The sequence below is a fragment of the Caretta caretta genome, chromosome 17, assembly GCF_965140235.1.
Source record: "Caretta caretta isolate rCarCar2 chromosome 17, rCarCar1.hap1, whole genome shotgun sequence".
NCBI lineage: Eukaryota > Metazoa > Chordata > Testudines > Cheloniidae > Caretta > Caretta caretta.
In genome coordinates this window covers 22,768,279-22,793,054 of record NC_134222.1, presented here as the reverse complement: position 1 = coordinate 22,793,054, position 24,776 = coordinate 22,768,279, and the positions used below count along the sequence as shown (strand labels likewise).

The 24,776-nt window shown below is 46.4% G+C and overlaps 1 protein-coding gene across 3 annotated transcripts in view; it reads right to left on the bottom strand.

Annotated features, from left to right (window-relative positions):
* FKBP6 (FKBP prolyl isomerase family member 6 (inactive)) overlaps positions 1-18,995 on the bottom strand; it is a 47,415-nt gene extending 28,420 nt beyond the window's left edge. For all 3 annotated transcript variants that reach the window (XM_075120766.1, XM_075120767.1, XM_048824330.2), the window contains exons 1-8: positions 18,914-18,995; positions 18,018-18,135; positions 12,045-12,134; positions 10,318-10,520; positions 9,225-9,344; positions 7,422-7,616; positions 4,642-4,751; positions 351-441 (exon numbers count right to left, since the gene is read on the bottom strand). In XM_075120766.1, the coding sequence (XP_074976867.1) occupies positions 351-441; positions 4,642-4,751; positions 7,422-7,616; positions 9,225-9,344; positions 10,318-10,520; positions 12,045-12,134; positions 18,018-18,135; positions 18,914-18,985 (999 nt within the window). In that variant the 5' untranslated portion in view covers positions 18,986-18,995. The remainder of the gene's footprint in view (positions 1-350; positions 442-4,641; positions 4,752-7,421; positions 7,617-9,224; positions 9,345-10,317; positions 10,521-12,044; positions 12,135-18,017; positions 18,136-18,913) is intronic.
* Between the last annotated feature and the right edge of the window lie 5,781 nt (positions 18,996-24,776).

Here is a 24,776-nt window from a genome sequence, read left to right as displayed (position 1 = left end):
CCCCCAACCGGGCAGGGAGGGTTGGCTCAGTCGGTCATCCCCATGTTGTGACCCTCCCCATGTGATCCCTAAAGCCTTAAAGATAAGAAGGTACATAAGAAGAATCCAACTATGCAGTATTCTTTTTAATAGGGGCTCAGTCAACTTGATGTTAATTTCAACTTTTGTGCTGCATAGTTCTGAGAGATTGCCATTGAACTCGCTTGAATATGAGTAATTTTACCAGGTGTCCCGTATTCAGCATAGGGAAATATGGTCACTTTACAAAGTGTAGACAACATTTTACAGTCCAGAAGTTAGCGTTGCCACCCATTTCAACCCACGTGTTACTCTTCAGTGTTCTTTGTTACCTTTACTTCTGGTTCCACAGGAGAAAAGCTGAGAGGAGCAAACATTCTGCAGCACATTTCCTTCTCTTTATCCATATAGTCCCTGTAGCAGCTGCAAAATAGAGCACATTGTTATAGGATGGCTACTTCTCCTGCTAGACCAATATATACACTGAGGGAAGAACCACTCTGAACAGGGCTGTACCAGGACAGGATCACAGGTGTAAATGACAGGTTTCAGAGTAACAGCCATGTTAGTCTGTATTCGCAAAAAGAAAAGGAGTACTTGTGGCACCTTAGAGACTAACCAATTTATTTGAGCATAAGCTTTCGTGAGCTACAGCTCACTTCATCGGATACATACTGTGGAAAGTGTAGAAGATCTTTTTATACACACAAAGCATGAAAAAATACCTCCCCCCACCTCACTCTCCTGCTGGTAATAGCTTATCTAAAGTGATCACTCTCCTTACAATGTGTATGATAATCAAGTTGGGCCATTTCCAGCACAAATCCAGGTTTTCTCCCCCACAACACACAAACCCACTCTCCAGTGAGAGTGGGTTGGGGGAGGTATTTTTTCATGCTTTGTGTGTATAAAAAGATCTTCTACACTTTCCACAGTATGTATCCGATGAAGTGAGCTGTAGCTCACGAAAGCTTATGCTCAAATAAATTGGTTAGTCTCTAAGGTGCCACAAGTCCTCCTTTTCTTTTTAGGTGTAAATGACAGACTTATCACCTTTTTGACTGTTCTAAAAACTTCATTTTTGATTCTATACAAACAGAAGTATGTTGCAGAGTTGGAGGTGTCCGAGACCAACTCTTTTTTGAGCCATCACTACCACCAAGTGAAATACATCACTACGCTCCAGACACAAATCTCACCATAAAACACAACCTTATTCTTTCAGTTTTGGAAACATAGGTGAAACAGGGAGGATACATGTAGGTGGCATAGCAGGTTCAAACATTTTATCTTTGGAAATCCAAGTAGAGTCCATGCGAAAGCAAAAGTCAGTCTAGATGACACCTGTTCACATCATGAAAGCCATCACAACCCAACAAAATGGGGAACCTACCACAGCTAACAAAAGCTGTGCTCATAAGCACCAAATGCATCTGGAAGCATTTCTAATGGTTCTGTAACCTCCAAAAAATCATGCTTTGATGGGATCTTGCCTACATTATCCCCACTGAGAACAAGTTTGGGTTTTCCATCACCGTTTGACTTTTGAGACAGTTGAATTATGGTTTTAGCTGTGGTTTTTCAATACTCTGTTAACCAGTGACATCCAGTTATTGAATGAGCTCTACTGATGAAAAGAGCTATATAAGAGCTGGATATTATTACTAATCAACATACTCTGTTGTTTTTGAAAAAGGACTTAAATAGGCAAGTAGAAAGCCTTTTGAGAGCTAGGTATTATTTTAAGAAGTGCTGGAGAACAGAGCTCCACCAAATGATGGAATGATTTAGTTGGGGTTGGTACCGTGCTTTGAGCAGGAGGTTGGACTAGATGACCTCTCAAGGTCTCTTCCAACCCTGATCTTCAAAATCAGGGGTCTCAAACATGCGACCTGTGGGGTTATTTTCTGTGGCCCGCCAGCTCCCCGTGGCCCTCCCCCCCCGCCATTTACCTAGAGCAGCTCCAGCCGGGCGTGCACCAGGGACATGGCAGGCTCCCTCCCTGCACGCCTGCCTGCCCTGCCCCCACGCCGCTCTGGGAAGCGGCCAGGACCTGGGGGAGGGGGGCCACAGGGGTCTGTGTTGCCCTGGCTGCTCCTCCAGGTACCTCCCCTAAAGCTGCCATTGGCTGCAGGCAGGGAGGGGGCAGAGCCTCATGGAAGGGGTGGAGTGGGGGTAGGGGTGGGGCTGGGGCAGCAGGGGGTGGTCAGTGGTGCGGCCCTCGGGCCAACGTACTAGTCCTCATGTGGCCCTGGTGGTCACTTGAGTTTGAGACCCCTGTTCTAAATAGAGAAATTCTCCTTTGGCTGGTGTGGATTGTTTTGGATTATACTCCATCTTTTGTAGTTTTTCTCAGATCACATCAAGGAGCCTTAGAGGTGTGCCAATCTGACAAAGCTAAACAGGTTTAGCCAGCTACCTCACAGTTCAGCCTAAAAACAGTTTTCTTCTATTTTACATTAACTTTCTTTTTAGAGTAGTAAATTGCAAAAAAACCCGCTAATTTTAACTTCTGACACCAACTCAAAGAAGCAGAAACTCCAAGCTGACATTCCCTTAGCCAGCTCCTCCATTGTGCTCAAGTTCCAGGGTGCTTTTTAAATTACACATGCTGCAGCACCCAAAGACAAAAGGGGGAGAAAACGACAAACCTGAATTCAACCTGGCCTCTAGAGAGTCTATAGCACCTTGTTAGTTGTCTGTGGTTTAGAAATATTTTAATCTGATGGGTTTTATTTTGCTCAACTCACACTCAAGAAAAAGATTAGGATTAGCCCATAAAAGTCAAGAGAACGACACACACCTTGTACTGGTCAGAATGAGACCCTATATCTATCATCAAAAGTCTTGACAAAAATTTAGATGGTCTAAACTTAACATAAGATTTTAGGTGAAGCTACCCAGAATCAATTACTTCTTGGGCATCCTAGTACAGTACAGATCAGTCCACAAGCTATAAGACTGGATCCAAAATCTAGTCCTGAATCTAATAGGCTAACTACCTAGTAATCCAGAATCATTTTATAATTACTGCTTGTTTAGATGTGTTTGTAATGCACTTTGTGCCTTGGGATTTAAATATGTAATTGACAGATTAAGATGCTGAAACATCATATTTCATAGTCCCTCATCAACATCCACTGTCCTCTGTAAGGCAGGCTGCTACTTACAACTTGATTACAATTTACAAACAGATTAACAGCACAAAACTGAGTTCTGAGAAATAGAGCCTTTCACCCACACTGGTAATGCAATTTTCCACAAATGGAGAAAGGAACAAACAAGCCCATGCCTCAATTGGGACATCATTTTCCATCCCTTTATTTCTCTTTTCTTCTGCCTTCTCTCTAAGGGCACAGAAATAATGCTCCTGGTCTCTCAAACTCTCATAACTGGGAATTGGTCCTGCTTCGAGCAGGGGGTTGGACTAGATGACCTTCTGGGGTCCCTTCCAACCCTTATATTCTATGATTCTATGATAAACACCAGGTCCATTTCACTTCCTCTGTTCTGTATTTTCTCTAGTCTAATTCACGGGCAGAGCAAAGAACTAGAGGATTGCAAAACGGCCAGGCAATACCAAAGCAAAGTGAGCAGTCTGCCACACTGCAAGTGCTTCAACCAAGGCAAGATGTTGTCATGCCAGAGAGCTGAAGAGTGGAATGTCCTGACATATACAGGACAGCGAAGAGGTATGCTTTCACCTCTTCCATTGCAGACTTGGCCTGGAGTTAATCTGGGCTGACCAGTATGAAACTGGTTAGTTTGATCCAACAGATGTTCTGATGCCTACCTAAAGTGAGTTGGTGACCCCGCTGTAGCTCTGAGGCCCTCACTGCATAGTTCCCACAAGTGTTTGCAACATAACGGGCACTAATAGCTCCTCTGTTGGTACTTTCCCAAGACACAAAGAACAGAATGAGATTGGGACACTAGAGTTGGTCTCATGAAAACATGACCAAGCACATTGGTAGGGAAGACTGCTGCAACTGCTTGTGGTGTTCTTATTCTGTGGGCAAACAAAGTTTATTTCTCCAATACTGTTGATTTATTATCTCCAAGACAGCATGAAATTCACTTTCAAATCTCCCCGCAAATTAGTGTTTGCAGAGTGCTGTAAGTTGTAAGTGGAAAAGCAGGGGAAGTCAACCAACACGTCTCAAAGGAAACAGAACCTGATCGCAGTGAACTCTATTGTACAATATTTTATTGATGTCAAGATACTTCAGCACTCTCAGTCTAGCCTGTCATCAACAGCCTGCCCTACCTACTCAAGTGAAGTGTATAGCAGCTGCAACAGAGATATCCCCCCCCAGAGCAACTGTATGGAAACAGTGGATCTCTGTCATCTACTCAACTGTCACTCTTAAGTACTGCATCCGCAAATTAATCAAACTAAATCTCCCCCACCTTTTTTTTATTTAAAAGACTGGTATTCCCACAGTTCAACCATTTGCTGATTTAATCCTTACAAAAGCTAGTCTGCTGGCTCTTTCTTTTAACACATTATAAAGAGAATTTCTAGACAGTTATTTGCCTCGTGGAAGTGAAGTGTGTATTTTTTTGTCCACCTAAGCATTCTCTCCCGCACCTCTCATAAGAAGCTAAAAGGAGTTCTCTCACCTGGCCAGCTTTTTCAGCTCATTGTTAATATCATGGTTAAAGGGCTGTTCTTTTTGAGCTCTGACAAGGAAATCCCGAGCTTTTTCATACTCTGTCAGAGAGAGACAAGCCTGTCATTGAAAGAAGGACAAGAATTAGAGAACAAACATCTACTCACAGTAGCTCTTTAGGATTACTTTATGGGAATATATGTTTCAAGTTTTGGAAATAGGTAATTCCTAAACAACTCTCTGGATGCATGTGTAACGATGCTGGTTCTGGCAGGACCCAACTGAGAGTGCCAATTCAGGACAAACTGCTTAAAGCAAGGCAGTTACGGCCCAAGGTTGGGGTTTTTCCACCTCTAAGGCAAACCAAACCAGAGCAGACTTTGGTCTCACCCCGCTGGCTAACCACAAGTCACACAAGCAATTCCCTTAGACACTCCAGTTTCCCAGTATCTCCACCAGTGCCACTCATTATGGGGATAAATGGTTATGAAAACCAATACCCCAGTAAAAGAAAAAAGGTTCTCTTGATCCCAAAGGATCAAGCCCCAGACCCAGGTCTATATACAAATCATAGAACATCAGGGTTGGAAGGGACCTCAGGAGGTCATCTAGTCCAACCCCTGCTCAAAGCCGGACCAATCCCCAATTAAATCATCCCAGCCAGGGCTTTGTCAAGCCGGACCTTAAAAATATCTAAGGAAGGAGATTCCACCACCTCCCTAGGTAACACATTCCAGTGTTTCACCACCCTCCTAGTGAAACAGTTTTTCCTAATATCCAACCTAAACCTCCCCCACTGCAAATTGAGACCATTACTCCTTGTTCTCTCATCTGCTACCAATGAGAACAGTCTAGATCCATCCTCTTTGGAACCCCCTTTCAGGTAGTTGAAAGTAGCTATCAAATCCCCCCTCATTCTTCTCTTCCGCAGACTAAACAATCCCAGTTCCCTCAGCCTCTCCTCATAAGTCATGTGTTCCAGTCCCCTAATCATTTTTGTTGCCCTCCGCTGGACTCTTTCCAATTTTTCCACATCCTTCTTGTAGTGTGGGGACCAAAACTGGACACAGTACTCCAGATGAGGCCTCACCAATGCCGAATAGAGGGGAACGATCATGTCCCTCTATCTGCTCGCTATGCCCCTACGTATACATCCCAAAATGCCACTGGCCTTCTTGGCAACAAGGGCACACTGTTGACTCATATCCAGCTTCTTGTCCACTGTAACCCCTAGGTCCTTTTCTGCAGAACTGCTGCCTAGCCATTCGGTCCCTACTCTGTAGCGGTGCATGGGATTCTTCCATCCTAAGTGCAGGACTCTGCACTTGTCCTTGTTGAACCTCATCAGATTTCTTTTGGCCCAATCCTCTAATTTGTCTAGGGCCCTCTGGATCCTAGCCCTACCCTCCAGTGTATCTACCTCTCCTCCCAGTTTAGTGTCATCTGCAAACTTGCTGAAGGTGCAATTCACACCATCCTCCAGATCATTTATGAAGATATTGAACAAAACCAGCCCGAGGACCGACCCTTGGGGCACTCCACTTGATACCGGCTGCCAACTAGACATGGAACCATTGATCACTACCCGTTGAGCCCGACAATCTAGCCAACTTTCTATCCACCTTATAGTCCATTCATCCAGCCCATACTTCTTTACCTTGCTGGCAAGAATACTGTGGGAGACCGTGTCAAAAGCTTTGCTCAAGTCAAGGAACAACACGTCTACCACTTTTCCCTCACCCACAGAGCCAGTTATCTCGTCATAGACGGCAATCAGATCTTACCTACAAATCACGCTGTTGCCAATCCTTTAGAATCTAAAAATCTAAAGGTTTATTCATAAAAGGAAAAAGATAGAGATGAGAGCTAGAATTGGTTCAATGGAATCAATGACATACAGTAATGGCCAAGTTCTTGGTTCAGGCTTGCAGCAGTGATAGAATAAACTGCAGGTTCAAATCAAGTCTCTGGAGAACATCCACAGCTGGGATAGGTCTTTCAGTCCTTTGTTCAAAGCTTCAGTGCAGCGAAGTCCCTCCAGAGGTAAGAAGAAGGATTGAAGACAAGATGGAGGAGCTGCAGCAGCTTTTTATAGTCTCCTGCCATGTGGTCTCTGCTTTCTTTGTCCCAAAGACAAGCTGTCCAACACATGGCCTGGAAAAACCTCAGAGTTCTGTCCATAGGCCCGTCCCTGCATACCTTGCTATGGTGTGTCTGCCTTCTCTCAATGGGTCAATTGTACAGCTGATGGTCCTTAATGGGCCATCAAGCAGGCTAGGCAGAGCTGACACCAGCTTGTCTGGGGTGTCACTCAGAAGCACAGCATAAGTTTGAAATACAGACAGTATAGAGCCAATATTCATAACTTCAACTACAAAAATGATACACACATATAGACAGCATAATCATAACCAGCAAACCATAACCTTGTCTTAGACACCTCATTTGACCCCCTTTATACAAGAGTTGGTGCCACTACAGGACCTTGGTTGCAACAATGATCTATATGGTCCCAGTTCAAGTCAATAACATCACAGCATGAAAAAAACAGAGCAATGCAATGTATCTGCAAAGGGCCAGGTTTTCAGACATGAGCATTCAGTATAACTCCCACCAACTATTATGGTAGCTGTGGGCACACAGCACATCTGAAAGCCTGGCCCAGTATTGCTAACAGATTTTCTGAGCGGCTCATTTTATTCTATTGCAGGTCCTCCCCACAGACTAGCAAGGCTGGGGTTTAGCTTGATGCAACCTCTTAACCCAACAGAGGAATCTACTTTTGCTCACCTGGCCACACCTGAATAATGCTTTCGCATTTCTCTTGTCAATCTCCAGCGCCTTTTCTCCATATGTCAGAGCTCGGAAAGGACGCTCCAGCTTCAAGTAAGTAAATGACAGATTCAGGAACACCAGCAGTTTGGCAGCATCAATCTGGCACTGCTCATCCCCATTGGAAGGCCTGCGACACAGGATCAAGGAGGCCTGGACAGATGGGGTTAAAAAAAAAAAAAAAAAAAAAAAACAGAAATAATGCACAGTGCATATGTTTGTGGAAAATTGAGGACTTTATCTGACCACTGATCTAGAGAGAGACATCAACTTAGCCACCTTTGAAACGTTTCAGATAAAAAGCAAAAAAACAGAATCGCATTAGCAGGATGCATCCTGAACATGACCAATCAGCTCAGTCGTTCGCAGTGTGGCATAGCATACCTCTTCCCTCCTTGCTGATTGAGATTAGACCAGGGACCTCATTTCTGTTTTTGATTTTAAAGTGCCTATCTCATTGTGAATGCTACAGAGGTTGCTCAGTGTTTGTTTGGAGTTGTTGTTTTTTCGAACATATATATATATATACACACACACACACACACACTGCAGAAAGGAAAAATCGCACAAATTTTAGAAGTGTGGGTGGGAAGAGGAAACCATCCACAGAAATTTCACGTAAATACATCCATTCACAGGCAAAAAAGTGGTGGTAGAGAAGGTATCCTCAAACAGGAACAAAATTTCCATAAGACACAAACATTCATGTCCTAACTAAAGACTAGGAGTGTGGAGTGCATGTTGTAGCATTAAAAACAAAAAGATAAAGTCTCCCAGAAACAAGTGATGGGGTAACATTTCCTTGCTGGGAGACTACGAGTAAAATTTTCAAAAGCACTTAAGTGATTTAGAGGGATTAGAGTTTAATAAGTCTTGGTGTTCCAAGTGCCTAATGACAGGTTTCAGAGTAGCAGCCGTGTTAGTCTGTATTCGCAAAAAGAAAAGGAGTACTGGTTAGTCTCTAAGGTGCCACAAGTACTCCTTTTTTTTTTTTCCAAGTGCCTAAGTCACTTCTGAAAATTTTATCTCAGAGCTCTCTAGAATCATAGAATATCAGGGTTGGAAGGGACCCCAGAAGGTCATCTAGTCCAACCCCCTGCTCAAAGCAGGACCAATTCCCAGTTAAATCATCCCAGCCAGGGCTTTGTCAAGCCTGACCTTAAAAACCTCTAAGGAAGGAGATTCTACCACCTCCCTAGGTAACGCATTCCAGTGTTTCACCACCCTCCTAGTGAAAAAGTTTTTCCTAATATCCAATCTAAACCTCCCCCACTGCCCAAGGCCATGCTCTATGGATAGACTCTCCTCTTTCTGTTGAAAGCTGTGCTGGCAGATTCCAGCTAGGTGATTGTTGCAATTGAAGTAAATATGTTCAAAGCCTGCAAGCCATTTCTAGAACTTGAGATGTATTCCAAGTACACCAACCCATCTGTACATTTCCTTGCCTGTACTAATCAGGACCAGCAAGGTGTAAATATGGGGGAAGTGAGTTCACACACTAGTATCAACCTGTATTTCCTTTCGTTGCAGCTCAACACACACCTTGGCGGAGCATACGAAGACAGCTGCTTAATATACTGTTCTTAAATTATCAACATCTACCAGAATTTAAAACGTTAGCTTAACTGTGTCTCCCAGGTGTATTATGCTAGAGGGTAATTGTTCTCTAAACTGTATTCCACTTTGCGCTTTCAGCTAATGCTTAGTCGTGACTTACTATCTTCTACAGAGTGCATAACCCTGTTATCCTGGTTTTATTACCCGCTTGTATCTCTCTCTGGCATCCATGAAGCGCTTCTGGCGGAAGAGGTAATTGCCAAACTCCCTCTCTGTATTTGCCACTTTCAACACCTTCTGTAGTGGGAACGTATCCTGCTGCTCCTGTGTACAGAAGCCAAAATTCAGCCGTTTAGTAGACACAAAATAGGAATGCTGAGACAATAGTAAGTACCTATAGCACTTCCAAGTGGTCAGACCAGAGAGTAACGCATCCAGAGTTGGTATAAGAACAGCTTCACAAAGGACACAGGAGACCTGTGGCGACAACAGGCCTGTAGGAGTGGAAGCCACCCAACCAAAGAGCGACGCTTGGAAAGGTCAGCTCAGGAGCAAAGAAAATGCCCTCCCCAACCTAACAAACATTGATAAGAATTTCCTACGTGGACCACAAGTTACATCCTTGAGCAGTTTCACAGGAGGGAGCTACATGCCAGGGTTCTTGTAGGACTCACTAGAAACAACAAAATGCCACCCTGACTAGCTTCTCCCCTGGATTACACTCTGAGCTGTGAATTTGCAAACATGCAAAGCAGTTTTAAGAACTACAGCTTCAGTTTGTTTTAATGCTACTCCCAAGAGTCTATTTTCTTTAATTTACACTTTGAAATGCTCTTGATGCAGGCTGGGAAGGAGAGAAGTTTCAACTGTGAGGGAAATCTGGAAGATTTCAGGGCCAAACCTTCAACTGGTTGTAAACAGATGTAGCCCCACTGACTTTCACTGGGCTGGAACAGCGATTTTTTAAGTCACATTAAGCATCTCAGCATGCTTTATTTTCTTTGCAAGCTACAGGGCCTGGAACATGGGCACTGCAACGAGTGAGATATGGACAGTATGGTGCAAGCATAACCGTGCTGTCATTTTAGAAGTACATAAATAGAGGCATGAACATGGACATCAAGCCCCTTCACACAAACATACCACAGATGCTATTAGCTGGAAGCTATTTTGAACAAGAGTATCTGACATCATCCTATTACGGCAGCAATAGGCATACATAACAGGGAAGACAGCAAAGAACAAAGACTTAAAATTCAGTGTTTATGGCTCAAAGCTACTTGTATAACTAACTCACAGTAGTCAAAACAAAGAATTTGTCAGATTCAGCTGAGTCTAGAAAGTCCAGCAGCTCCATCTCAAACAAGACTGTGGCATTAGGTGGAATCAAAGGAGGACAGCCCAATGCCCCATAGGCATAACTTGGTGTGAAGAGAAATCTTGCCAACTCTCCCTTCTTCATTGTCAGTAGGCCAACCTCCATTCCCTGTAGCGTAATCTCTGGCAAAACAAGAAGTGGAACTTTTGACGCGGCCCTCAAAATCCTCAACTTGAAGGACTGATGTGTCTTAAAACCTGGTTTTCAAGCCTTCACTTTTCCAACTTTCAGCATTTTTGACTGCCAATTCTTAACCAGCAATGGTAATTTTATACACATCCAGCAGCATAGCATGCACCCTGGATCACAAAAATGATCCACCCATATTCCAGTAGCCTGGCAGACACCAGTATTCAGTCTCATGTTGATAAATGCGAAGTAATGCTCATTGGAAAACAATCCAACTATACATATAAAATGATGGAGTCTAAATTAGCTGTTACCACTCAAGGAAGAGATCTTGGAGTCATTGTGGATAGTTCTCTCAAAACAGCCACTCAATGTGCAGCGGCAGTCAAAAGAAATCGAACAGAACATTGGGAATCATTAGAAAAGGGATAGATAATAAGACAGAAAATATCATATTGCCTCTATATAAACCCACAGTACGCCCACATCTTGAATACTGTGTGCAAATGTGGTTGCCCCATCTCAAAAAACATATACTGAAATTGGAAAAGGTTCAGAAAAGGGCAACAAAAATGATCAGGGGTTTGGAATGGCTTCCATATGAGGAGCGATAAATAAGACTGGGACTTTTCAGCTTGGAAAAGAGACGACTAAGGGGGGATATGATAGAGGTCTATAAAATCATGACTAGTGTGGAGAAAGTAAATAAGGAAGTGTTATTCACTCCTTCTCATAGCACAAGGACTAGAGGTCACTAAATGAAATTAATAGGCAGCAGGTTTAAAACAAAGTATTTTTTCCACACAACACACAGTCAACCTGTGGAATGCCTTGTCAGAGGATGTTGTGAAGGCCAAGACTATAACAGGGTTCAAAAAAGAACTAGATAAATTCATGGAGGATAGGTCCATGAATGGCTATTAGCCAGGATGGGCAGGGATGGTGCCCCTAGCCTCTGTTTGCCAAAAGCTGGGAATGGGCGACAGGGGTTGGCTCACTTGATGATTACCTGTTCTGTTCTTTTCCTCTGGGGCACCTGGCATTGGCTGCTGTTGGAAGACAGGATATTGGGCTAAATGGACCTCTGGTCTAACCCAGTATGGCCGTTCTTACGTTCTCTGCCTCCAGCTTTGGAATGTAAAGAGTGTTTAAAATACAGCATAAGTTGCAAGGCTCATGTGTTAAGCAATCAAAGCAAGTATCCACTTTGAGCCACAAAATACAGCCAAATTCTACAACTCACAAGTAGCTTACATTGTCCCCTCTGGACTCATTTCCAGGAGGGAAAAAAAGCTCTCAATCATCCCTTCCCCCACACCTGGAAACAGGAGGCAAAAGCACAGTAGTAGCTTGTAATCCCACAAACAGTAATGCCAACATTACTTAGAACATATGACATTATGAAAGCACAAAACCTATACCAGGCTTTAAGGTATTAACATAGCCAGAGGGCTATAGAAGGGGCAGGGTCCTTATAGCCTTGTACCTTCAGTACTAGTTCTTCAGTCTGGATTTACCTTCTCCAAGTTTCATCAGCCTAGGATTCCTCCTGTACCAGTTTGTGTCAAAGGGCTTATCCATGTATTCCAGGTACCCAGAATATTTCACTGCAAGAGTTTGAATACAAAGGGAGAAGGGCAGGAGATGTTAGAGAACTTACATTACAAAATACTCAAGAAAACTGATCACTTCTTTGGTGATACACCTGCTAACCACTCACTCTCTCATTGTACTGTACAGTTCTTTTGTTCTGCTTTTCCATGGGCTGCCAAACAGCAGAGGGAGCACAGGCTACTCACTCCAGGATCTCTCTGCCATCAAATAAGTAGGACAGTGTTGATTTCACTCAACGCTGCCTGCAACTTTTTACGATACAACACAACTCTGTCTACCAGTTTGTCATTTTCTATCTAGCAAAACACACTGATTTAAAAAATGTGTGTGAATTTAGTACTGGGGAAAGATGGGCAGATGGAGAGTCCTAGAAACAAAATCCTTGATCTATCTGCAGAATACATACCGCACATACAGCAAGAGCACACAAGCTCACCAACGTGCTTGAATGCTGACACAAAGGAACCAACGCTCAGGGGGTGGGCCCCTTACTCAGAGCACTGCTGCGATTGCCAACAACGTTCCCAGCAGACAATCTCCTATTCGCATACATACAACAAAGACCATTAGCATAGGACTAAAGCCAATCTCATGTCTGGTCTCCCATGTTTAAGAGAGATGAACTCAAACTGGAACTAGTGCAGAGAAGGGCTACTAGGATGACCAGAGAAATGGAAAACCGACCTTACAAGAGGAGACTCTAGGAGCTTGGCTTGTTTAGCCTATCCAAACTAAAGCTGAGGAAAGATATGATTGCTCTCTATAAATACAACAGAGATAAATACCAGGGACAGAGAGGAGTTAAGTTAAGCACCAATGCTGACACAAGAATAGGACTTGGTGCTGATGGGGGACTTCAACTACTCCGACATCTGTTGGGAAAAAATACAGTAGTGCACAGATTACTGGAATGCACTGGAGTCAATTTTTTATATCAGAAGGTGGAGAAAGCTCTTGGGGAGAGGCTGTTCTAGATTTGATTTTGACAAATAGGGAGGAACTGGTTGAGAATATGAAAGTGGAAGGCAGCTCAAGTGAAAGTGATCATGAAATGACAGAGTTCATTATTCTAAGGAACAGTAGGAGGGAAAACAGCAGAACAAAGATAATGGATTTCAAGAAGGCTGACTTTAGCCAACTCAGGAAGTTAGTAGGTAAGATCCCATGGGAAGCAAGTCTAAGGAGAAAAACAGTTGAAGAGAGTTGGCAGTTTTTTAGAAGAGATGTTATTAAGGATACAAGAGCGAACTATCCCACTGCACAGGAAACATAGGAAGCATGGCAAGAGACCACCCTGGCTTAACCGGGAGATCTTCAGTAACCTGAAACTCAAAAGAGTCCCACACAAAGTGGAAACTAAGTCAAATTATGAAGGATGAATATAAACACACAAGCATGTAGAGATAAAATTAGAAAGGCCAAGGCATAAAATGAAATTAAACTAGCTAGAGACAAAGGGTAACAAGAAAACATTCTACAAATTCGTTAGAAGCAAAAGGAAAACCAGGGACAGGGTAGGTCCATTACTCAATGAGGGGCAATAACAAAAAACGTGGAAATGGCAGAAGCGCTAAATTACTTTTTTGTTTATTTTCACCAAAAAGGTTAGTAGCAATTGGACATCTAACATTGGTGAATGCCAGTAAACAGGATCTGAGGCTAAAATAGAGAAAGAACAAGTTAAAAGCTACTTAGACAAGTTAGAGGTCTTCAAGTCAGCAGGTCCTGATGAAATACATCCTAGAATACTCAAGGAGCTGACTCTGGAAATATCCGAGTCATTAGCAATTATCTTCAAAAAATCATGGAAGACAGAAGAGATCCCAGGGGAGAGGAAGAAGGCACATATAGTGCCCATCTATAAAAAGGAGAATAAGGATAACACAGGGAATTACAGACCAGTCAGCTTAACTTCAGTACCAGAAAAGATAAAAGAGCAAACAATTAATTTGCAAACACCTAGAAGATAATAAGATAAGAACAGTCAACATGGATTTGTCAGGAACATCATGTCAAACCAAGCTAATAGCTGTCTTTGACAGGGTAACAAGCATTGTGGATGGGGGGGGAGGGGGGAGTAATAAATGTGGTATCTTGACTCTAGTAAGCTTTGATGCGGTCTTGCATGACCTTCTCATAAACAAACTAGGGAAATACAACCTAGATGCAGCCACTGTAAGATGGTTGCATAACGAGTTGGAAAACCGTTCCCAGGGAGTAGTTATCAGTGGTTCACAGTCAAGCTGGAAAGGCATATCAAGTGGGGTCCTGCAGGGATTGCTCCTGTTCAATATCTTCATCTAGGATTTAGATAATGGCATAGAAAGTACACTTATAAAGTTTGCGGATGACACGAAGTTCGGAAGGGTTGCAAGTGCTTTGGAGCAGTGGTTCTCAACCAGAGGTACGCATACACCTGGGGATATGCAGAGGTCTTCCAGATCTAGATCATCTAGATCAGTGTTTCTCTACCTGGGGAGTGCAACCCCCTGGTGGGCCATGGGACAGGTTTAGCAGGGTCGCAAGTACAGGGACAGCATTAGGGGGTGGCAAGCAGGGCAACTGCCTGGGGCCACACAGCTAAGTTACATGCTTCAGCCCCAAGTGGTGGGGCTCGGGCTTCAGGCCTGGGCAGCAGGGCTTGGGCTTCAGTAATCTTGAAAGGTTGACAACCACTGCTTTGGAGGATAGGATTAAAATTCAAAATGATCTTGACAAACTGGAGAAAGTCTGAAGTAAACAGGTTGAAATTCAATAAGGAGAAACGTGAAGTACTCCACTTGGGAAGGAACAATCAATTGCACACATAAAAATGGGAAATGTCTGCCTGGGAAGGAGTACTGCGGAAAGGGATCTGGGAGTTATGGTGGATCACAAGCTAAATATGAGTCAACAGTGTAACACTGCTGCAAAAAAAGGTGAACATTCTGGGATGTATTAGCAGGAGTGTTGTAAGCAAGAAGTAATTCTTCGATTCTATTACACACTGGTAAAGCCTCAGCTGGAGTATTGTGTCCAGTTCAGGGCACCACATTTCAAGAAATATGCGGACAAACTGGTGACATCCAGAGAAAGGCAACAAAAAATGATTAAAGGTCCAGAAAACCTGACCTATGAAGAAAGATTGAATTGGGTTTGTTTAGTCTGGAGAAGAGAAGACTGATGGGGGACATAACAGTTTAAGTACATAAAAGTTGTTACAAGGAGAAGGCTGAAAAATTGTTCTTGTTAAACTCCGAGGATAGGACAAGAAGCAAAGAGCTTAAACTTCAGCTTCTTGGGTGGTTTAGGTTGGACATTAGGAAAAACTTCCCAACTGCCAGGATATTTGAGCAATGGTACAAATTGGCCTAAGGCGGTTGTGGAATCTCCGTCATTGGAGATTTTTTAAGAACAGGTTAGACAAACACCTGTCAGGGATGCTCTAGTTATTACTTAGTCCTGTCTTGAGTGCAGGGGATTGGACTAGATGACCTACTAAGGTCCCTTCCAGTACTACCCTTCTATGATTCTATAAACTGGCCATCAGCAAGTTCAGGTTTGAAATTAGATGAAGGTTTCTAACCATCAGAGGAGTGAAGTTCTGGAACAGCCTTCCAAGAGGAGCAGTGGGAGCAAAAAAACCTAACTGGCTTCAAGACTGAAACTTTCTCAAGAAAGCACCCCCCCGAGCGCTGCAAGTTTCAGCGCTGTGAAGTGGCAGCGTAGACAGTGCACCAGCACTGGTTGCTACTCCACTCGTGGAGGTGGGGTTTTTATAGCATTGGCTGGTGGGTGTCACTTACATGCTCAGGGTCTAAATGATTGCCATACTTGGGGTTGGGAAGGAATTTTCCCCCAAGTCAGATTGGCAGAGACCCCGGGGGGTTTTCGCCTTCCTCTGAAGCCTGGGGCACAGCTCAGTTGCCGGTTTAAACTAGTGTAAACGGTGGGTTCTCTGTAACCTGAAGTCTTTAATCATGATTTGAGGACTTCAGTAACTCAGCAGGAGCTTATGGGTCTATTACAGGAGTGGGTGGGTGAGGTTCTGTGGCCTGCAACATGCAGGAGATCAGACTTGATGATAAGGATGGTCCCCTCTGGTTTTCAATCTATGAGTCATGTCACAAAAGGCAAACCACCATCAAACTGAAACAGCTTTCAGCCAATACTGACCTAGGCTCAATCTAGTGGTGAAATGCTTCCTGCATTTCTTAAAAATCGACATGCCTCTTCATTTAATCTATTGTACACTGCACTTTGATGCCAGCACTTGGAACAGAATCTGTTAACTTGTAACTCCCTCTGATTGTCAGCTTCCAGGACAGCAAACAAAAAAACTATAAAGATATGTTAGTGTCTTTATGACACCAAGAAAGAAAAGCTGTACAAGCCATTGCAATACTGGAAGATACTCTCCAGCCAATCGACATTTCAGCTTTCAGTCAAATTTGAGTCTGAACTCTTCAACAATGTACTTTATAAAGAGTAGTCACCTCAGGTTCACAAGAGTAGTACTTCTGGACAGCCAAAAATACTCACCAAAGGCACAGATCCTGCAATAAGAGCAAGACCAACATGTGCAGATCTCATTGCAAGGCTGGGATCAGCTGACTGAACATGAACCTAATTGAAACCTACAGCTTTCACGAAAGAGGTGCGATTCCTTTTACAGATTTCCTTGAGCAATACAACCCATATTTTACTGAGACTGATTTTTTGAAGCAAGCAGTTTAAGAACAGCCTAAACCAGCAGTCCTGAACAAGACATTCTTAAATAAAAATCAAGCACATAGGGCAGGGCATATTGCTCTCTATAGCAAATTATGGCTAAAGCTCTTTTTTGCAACATCTTTGGCGTCTCCTGGGCGGGGAGTCTGTGATAAAACTGAATTCAGATTTGTATACTGTAAGTGTTCAAAGACATGAAGGGGCCTAGAGAATCCTAGAACAAACTGGATGCATCAACAACTATCTCCATTTATTCACGTGCTGCAGAGAAGCACAGTCACCTAGGGCTAGGGCAAGGTTTCTCAACCAGTGGGCTGCAACCCAAAATTGCATCCAATGAAGTGAGCTGTAGCTCATGAACGGTTGTGCTCAAATAAATTGGTTAGTCTCTAAGGTGCCACAAGTCCTCCTTTTCTTTTAACTCAAAATTGGGTTACCAGAACGTTTCAAAGAGTCGTGCAGCAACTGTTGTGGCTGCTCAGCTCTCCGCTCTGGGCATTGTGACCTCCGGGATTGCAGTGCCACTCTGGATTGATCCAGAGGCCCCTCCATCATAACAGACTGGCTGGGACGAGTCCGAGTGGCACTACAACCCCATGTACCAGGTCGCACCACCACTTACACAAACGTGGCCCAGCCAGCCAGGGCCGAGCCTGGAGGCTGTAATGTCCAAAGCAGGGAGCTGAACCCAGCCAGCCCTGCGGGACCAGAGCTGCAAGAGCCATCACTGCAAGATGAACGCAGGGTGGGCTCTGGAACCCCACCCCCAGGGCTTCCCCCTTCCCCTGGGGGCAGGATCCAACACCCCCCCACACCACCCATTTACTGGATTGCAACAGGCCATCAACAATTACAAATGGGTCCTGAACCCAAAATGGTGGAGAATGGCAGTGGTCTAGAACAGTAGTTTTTAACCTTTTTTCATTTGTGGACCCCTAAAAAATTTCAAATGGAGGTGCAGACCCCTTTGGAAATCTTAGGCATAGCCTGCAGACACCACAGGTTGAAAACCACTGGTCTAGAATACCAGCCACTAAGCAAAAGTCAAAATTATAAAGTGGATGTGGACACTTAGTTCACTTAGTATAAAAACAAAAACAAAACACAGACATGCTCTTTGGCAGATAATCCCAATAAAAGGCCTCCAACAAAGAAACTGGTTTTACCTAACACAGAAGCATCCTGGGGCACCATTTCTCCAGCACCAGCACGGATAACCTCCTTTAACACCCCTCTATCACCAGTAATATCCCGCATGCGTTGGCCCAACCGTTGGTAAGGAGACTATGAATGGTGGGAAAAGAATGAGGCCACTTAGCCATCGGAACTTAACAGTACACGTCTACATTATTAAATGAAGATGTTGCAGCTGTAATTAGAGGGTTTCCGCTCTGAAGGACCCTAAGCACTGTGCTGAAATACTGCAGGACAGGAACAATCCTGCCTCCAAACTGTATTGTGACAGAAGCATCTCATGCTCCAGAGAGTGTGCAGAGGTTACGCAGCTGTGATGCTCTTGGATTTCTTGCACTGCAACAAACTTTATTCACTGCCTAAAATTTAAGGCAAAAACCAGGTATTAACTTTCTAACGTGCAGGGTGTAGAATGCAGGTTAAATAATTAAACAGAGCGTTAACTGTGACCTCTCCCGCTGCGGCCACAACCTCTGGGGTCCGAGGAGCGCCCTGCGAGCTCCCGAGCACAAGAGCCGCCCCAGGGACGAGCCCAGCCCCGCTGACGGTTGCAGCTGGTTTCCTGCCAGGGCACCCAGGGGATCTGCGCTGATTAAAACGGGCTCGTCCCCTCCAGACTTCGGGGTGGGCCCCGCGAGGGAGAGAAGGGGAAATGCACGCGCTGCTCAGCACTGCAGCCCCCGGGACGGGACGGGCCGGGCCCGGGACCACATGGCGCTGGGGGGAGGCCGAGTCGCTTCGCCGCCAGCAGGGGGCGCCAGGCTGCGCCCCCCCCGCGGCCGCTCCCGGCGCCCCCCCCAAGCCGCTGCCGCTGAGGGGCCCCAGGCCGCGGCTGCCCCGCCCGATCTCCAGCCTCGCCTCGCCTCACCGCGCCGGCCCCGGCCCGCGCGTGCAGCCCGTTGAGCTGCTCCCGCTGCCACCCGCGGCCGCGCCCCGCCATCTCCCGCCTCCGCCTCCGCCTCGCGCCGGCTCCGCCGCCTCAGCGCCCGCCTCAGCGCGCCCCGCCCCCACACGCTCCAATCCGAGCCCGCCCTTCCCGCTCCAGCCAATCACGCTCCGAGAGCCCTCCCCCGCCCGAGCACATGCCCGCTCTTCTGAGCCTCAGGCCCCCCGGCTCCCCGGCTGCCAATCAAAGCTCGCCGCGTCCCCAGTCTCAACCAATCACACAGAGGAAGCGTGGCGACGACCCTGCCCCACCCGTGCACCGCCCACCGAAGAAGTGAGGCATGCTGGGACATGTGGTTTCCTTAGCGCCCCGCCCCCGCCCTGCCCCTCCCCACCCCCGCTCCATACCTTCCCTCAAAGCCCCGCCCTGCCCCTCCCCACGTCTTCCCACCCCCGCTCCAACCCTTCCCTCACAGCCCCACCCCCGCCCTGCCCCTCCCCACCTCTTCCCACCCCCGCTCCATCCCTTCCCTCAAGGCCCCACTCCCACCCTGCCCCTCCCCACCTCTTCCCACCCCCACTCCAACCCTTCCCTCAAGGCCCCACTCCCACCCTGCCCCTCCCCACCTCTTCCCACCTCTTCCCGCCCCCACTCCAACCCTTTCCCCAAGGCCCCACCCCTGCCCTGCCCCTCCCCCCCTCTTCCCACCCCTGCCCCCCCTCTTCCCGCCGCCACTCCAACCCTTCCCTCACAGCCCCAGCCCCGCCCTGCCCCTCCCCACCTCTTCCCACCCCCGCTCCATCCCTTCCCTCAAGGCCCCACTCCCACCCTGCCCCTCCCCACCTCTTCCCACCTCTTCCCGCCCCCACTCCAACCCTTTCCCCAAGGCCCCACCCCTGCCCTGCCCCCCCCTCTTCCCACCCCTGCCCCCCCTCTTCCCGCCGCCACTCCAACCCTTCCCTCACAGCCCCAGCCCCGCCCTGCCCCTCCCCACCTCTTCCCACCCCCACTCCATCCCTTCCCTCAAGGCCCCACTCCCACCCTGCCCCTCCCCACCTCTTCCCACCCCCACTCCAACCCTTCCCTCAAGGCCCCACTCCCACCCTGCCCCTCCCCACCTCTTCCCACCTCTTCCCGCCCCCACTCCAACCCTTTCCCCAAGGCCCCACCCCTGCCCTGCCCCTCCCCCCCTCTTCCCACCCCTGCCCCCCCTCTTCCCGCCGCCACTCCAACCCTTCCCTCACAGCCCCAGCCCCGCCCTGCCCCTCCCCACCTCTTCCCACCCCCACTCCATCCCTTCCCTCAAGGCCCCACTCCCACCCTGCCCCTCCCCACCTCTTCCCACCTCTTCCCGCCCCCACTCCAACCCTTTCCCCAAGGCCCCACCCCTGCCCTGCCCCTCCCCCCTCTTCCCACCCCTGCCCCCCCTCTTCCCGCCGCCACTCCAACCCTTCCCTCACAGCTCCAGCCCCGCCCTGCCCCTCCCCACCTCTTCCCACCCCCGCTCCAGCCATTCCCTCAAGGCCCCACCCCCGCCCTGCCCCTCCCCACCTCTTCCCACCCCTGCAGGAGGTGCTGGGTGGGGCAGGGGAGGTGCTGATGGGGGGCTGCCGAGCACCCGCCATTTTTTCCACCTGGATGCTTCAGCCTTGGAGCACCCACTGAATCGGCACCTATATACTTGCTATCTGACACTGCCAGGGGCCATGGCCGGGGTGTGGGGCGCCGCATCTGTGATGCCCTGATGAATTCCAGTCAGGGCCTTGCAGTTGCTGCTTATTTGCAACTAGAAAAGGCTCAGCCTGCCTCCCCATTCCTGTGCTGGTCCCCCGACCCCCAAGAGGCTGTGCCACCAGGACTCTGACTCAGGACTGTGAACTCTCTCTTCACTTGCCTCCACCCTTGAATCCCGTCGCTGGCTTCCTGTCTCCTTTTGCATCACACCTATGCTCTCCATTCTCACCTTCAAGGCTGTATGTAATATTGCCCCCACCTACACCTCAGTTCTTGTTTCCTCCTCTCTCCCTCCTGCTCCATATCTGTCTCCCCATCCTTTCTCCTCACTGCTTCCGTTAGCTCCTTGTCCCACTCTTTGCAATCTCTGTCTTTCTGGCATTCTCTCCCAAGCCTTTTCAGATCCCTCTTCGGAAGCCTCTTCTTCCAGGACTCTGTTTCTCCTGCAAAGATTTCCTCATTTTCTATTCATTACAAGTTTTAAGCTCGTGGTGCTTTACAGGCATGTAAGACGAGGTCCCGGTCCCAAGGAAGTTACCATCAAAACTGGACAGGAAACTCATTGTCATTACTCAATAAAAGGACATTAAACTCTCTAAACTACTACATGACACAAGGAGTCACAACAGTGGTTCCCTTAACCCACCCAGCAATATTGTTAATCTATCCAACTATACTCTCAGCCCAGCAGAAGCAGCTGTCCTATCTCGGCGCCTCTCCTTCTGCCCCTCCACCCCCACAAACATGATACAGTTCTGTGGTAACCTAGAATCCTATTTTTGATGTCTCCGACTCAAGGAATATTTCCAACACACCTCTGAACAACATACTAACTCACAGAGACCTTCCTACCAAGACTACAAAAAGAAGGATTCTGGGTGGACTCCTCCTGAATGTCAAAACAACAGACTGGACTTCTACATAGAGTGCTTTCGCCGACGTGCATGGGCTGAAATTGTGGAAAAGCAGGATCACTTGCCCCATAACCTCAGCCATGCAGAACACAATGCCATCCACAGCCTCAGAAACAGCTCTGACATCATAATCAAAAAGGCTGACAAAGGAGGTGCTGTCGTCATCATGAATAGGTCGGAATATGAACAAGAGGCTGCTAGGCAGCTCTCCAACACCACTTTCTACAAGCCATTACCCTCTGATCCCACTGAGGGTTACCAAAAGAAACTACAGCATTTGCTCAAGAAACTCCCTGAAAAAGCACAAGAACAAATCCGCACAGACACACCCCTGGAACCCCGACCAGGGGTATTCTATCTGCTACCCAAGATCCATAAACCTGGAAATCCTGGATGCCCCGTCATCTCAAGCATTGGCACCCTAACAGCAGGATTGTCTGGCTATGTAGACTCTCTCCTCAGGCCCTACGCTACCAGTACTCCCAGCTATCTTCGAGACACCACTGACTTCCTGAGAAAACTGAGAAAACATCGGTGATCTTTCTGAAAACACCATCCTGGCCACTATGGATGTAGAAGCCCTCTACACCAACATTCCACACAAAGATGGACTACAAGCCATCAGGAACACTATCCCCGATAATGTCACGGCAAACCTGGTGGCTGAACTTTGTGACTTTGTCCTCACCCATAACTATTTCACATTTGGGGACAATGTATACCTTCAGATCAGCGGCACTGCTATGGGTACCCGCATGGCCCCACAGTATGCCAACATTTTTATGGCTGACTTAGAACAACGCTTCCTCAGCTCTCGTCCCCTAATGTCCCTACTCTACTTGTGCTACAGTGATGACATCGTCCTCATCTGGACCCATGGAAAAGAAGCCCTTGAGGAATTCCACCATGATTTCAACAATTTCCATCCCACCATCAACCTCAGCCTGGACCAGTCCACACAAGAGATCCACTTCCTGGACACTACAGTGCTAATAAGCGATGGTCACATAAACACCACCCTATACCAGAAACCTACTGACCGCTATACTTACCTGCATGCCTCCAGCTTTCATCCAGACCACACCACACGATCCATTGTCTACAGCCAAGCTCTACGATACAACTGCATTTGCTCCAACCCCTCAGACAGAGACAAACACCTACAAGATCTCTATCAAGCATTCTTACAACTACAATACCCACCTGCAGAAGTGAAGAAACAGGTTGACAGAACCAGAAGAGTACCCAGAAGTCACCTACTACAGGACAGGCCCAACAAAGAAAATAATAGAATGCCACTAGCCATCACCTTCAGTCCCCAACTAAAACCTCTCCAACACATCATCAAGGATCTACAACCTATCCTGAAGGACGACCCATCACTCTCACAGATCTTGGGAGACAGGCCAGTCCTTGCTTACAGACAGCCCCCCAACCTGAAGCAAATACTCACCAGCAACCACACAAGAGAACCACTAACCCAGAAACCTATCCTTGCAACAAAGCCCGTTGCCAACTGTGTCCACATATCTATTCAGGGGACACCATCATAGGGCCCAATCACATCAGCCACACTAACAGAGGCTCATTCACCTGCACATCTACCAATGTGATATATGCCATCATGTGCCAGCAATGCCCCTCTGCCATGTACATTGGTCAAACTGGACAGTCTCTACGTAAAAGAATAAATGGACACAAATCAGACGTCAAGAATTATAACATTCAAAAACCAGTTGGAGAACATTTCAATCTCTTTGGTCACTCGATTACAGACCTAAAAGTTGGAATTCTTCAACAAAAAAATTCAAAAACAGACTCCAACGAGAGACTGCTGAATTGGAATTAATTTGCAAACTGGATACAATTAACTTAGTTTTGAATAGAGACTGGGAGTAGATGGGTCATTACACAAAGTAAAACTATTTCCTCTTGTTTATTTCCCCACCCCCACCCCCCACTGTTCCTCACACGTTCTTGTCAACTGCTGGAAATGGCCCACCTTGATTATCACTACAAAAGGCCCCCCCCTTGCTGGTAATAGCTCACCTTAAGTGATCACTGTATGGTAATACCCATTGTTTCATGTTCTGCGTGTATATAAATCTCCCCACTGTATTTTCCACTGAATGCATCCGATGAAGTGAGCTGTATGCTCAAATAAATTTGTTAGTCTCTAAGGTGACTCAAGTACTCCTTTTGCGAATACAGACTAACACGGCTGCTACTCTGAAACCTGGAAGAGAACAGTAACAGTAGGATGGGATAATTTTAGGAGGGAAGCAGATGGCACATTTTCTTTCTTGTAAATTTATTTATATTCCACAAACAGCTGCGAGAGTATAAGAATGTATCGATCTAATCTGCTGCTGTTTGGTGCCCACTGAATCTAGGTATAGAATAGCTTCATTTCTGACCCCCCAAAAAGGCCCAGACCCTCTCATTTGGGGCACCTGTTCTAACTGGGAAAGGGTTTATGTGGTTTTATCTATGGCACTCGATACACGCTTGTTAGATTAATAAATAATAACCAAATGTTTCTCAACATAATTCTGTACAAAAGGAAAACCTAGCGCTGCACCACCAAACTGCAGGTGGAGAGCCTAGATCTGTTTGGTCTATATAGCCCCTCTCACTGTTGCATCTGAGCACTTCACAAACATTAACAAACTCTATCCTTATAACAGCCCTGTGGATGGGAAATATTATCAACCCCATTTTACAGAGAGACCCAAATGATTCGCTGAAGGTCACACAGAAACGTAGCAATTGCAAGACTGGATCAGAGCAAAGCAGTCCCTCTCTGACAGTGGCCAGAACTATCTGCTTCAGAGGATGTTGGAAGAACCACACAGTAGCAGATATGGGATAATCTGACCCACACATTGGGTCTCCTAATCCTTTTTTGTTAGAAATTGGCTTAAACCCTGAAGCATGAGGTTTAATATGCCATCCAAAATATTCTCATTAACTACCATAAAAGTTTCCCCCCCCCCAAAAAAATTCTCATGAAAATGTTTCTCTAAACTGTTTTCAGTAAAAGTTTCAATTTTTGGTTAAATAGGTGACCAAAAATTGAAAAAAAAAAATGGTTTCTGTTTTTGTAGAAAACCCAGAAAATTTCAACCCAAGTGAAAATGTTTTTTTCATTGAAAAAATGTTTCCATCAACTCTGCCAGTTGGACTGGATCCATGTA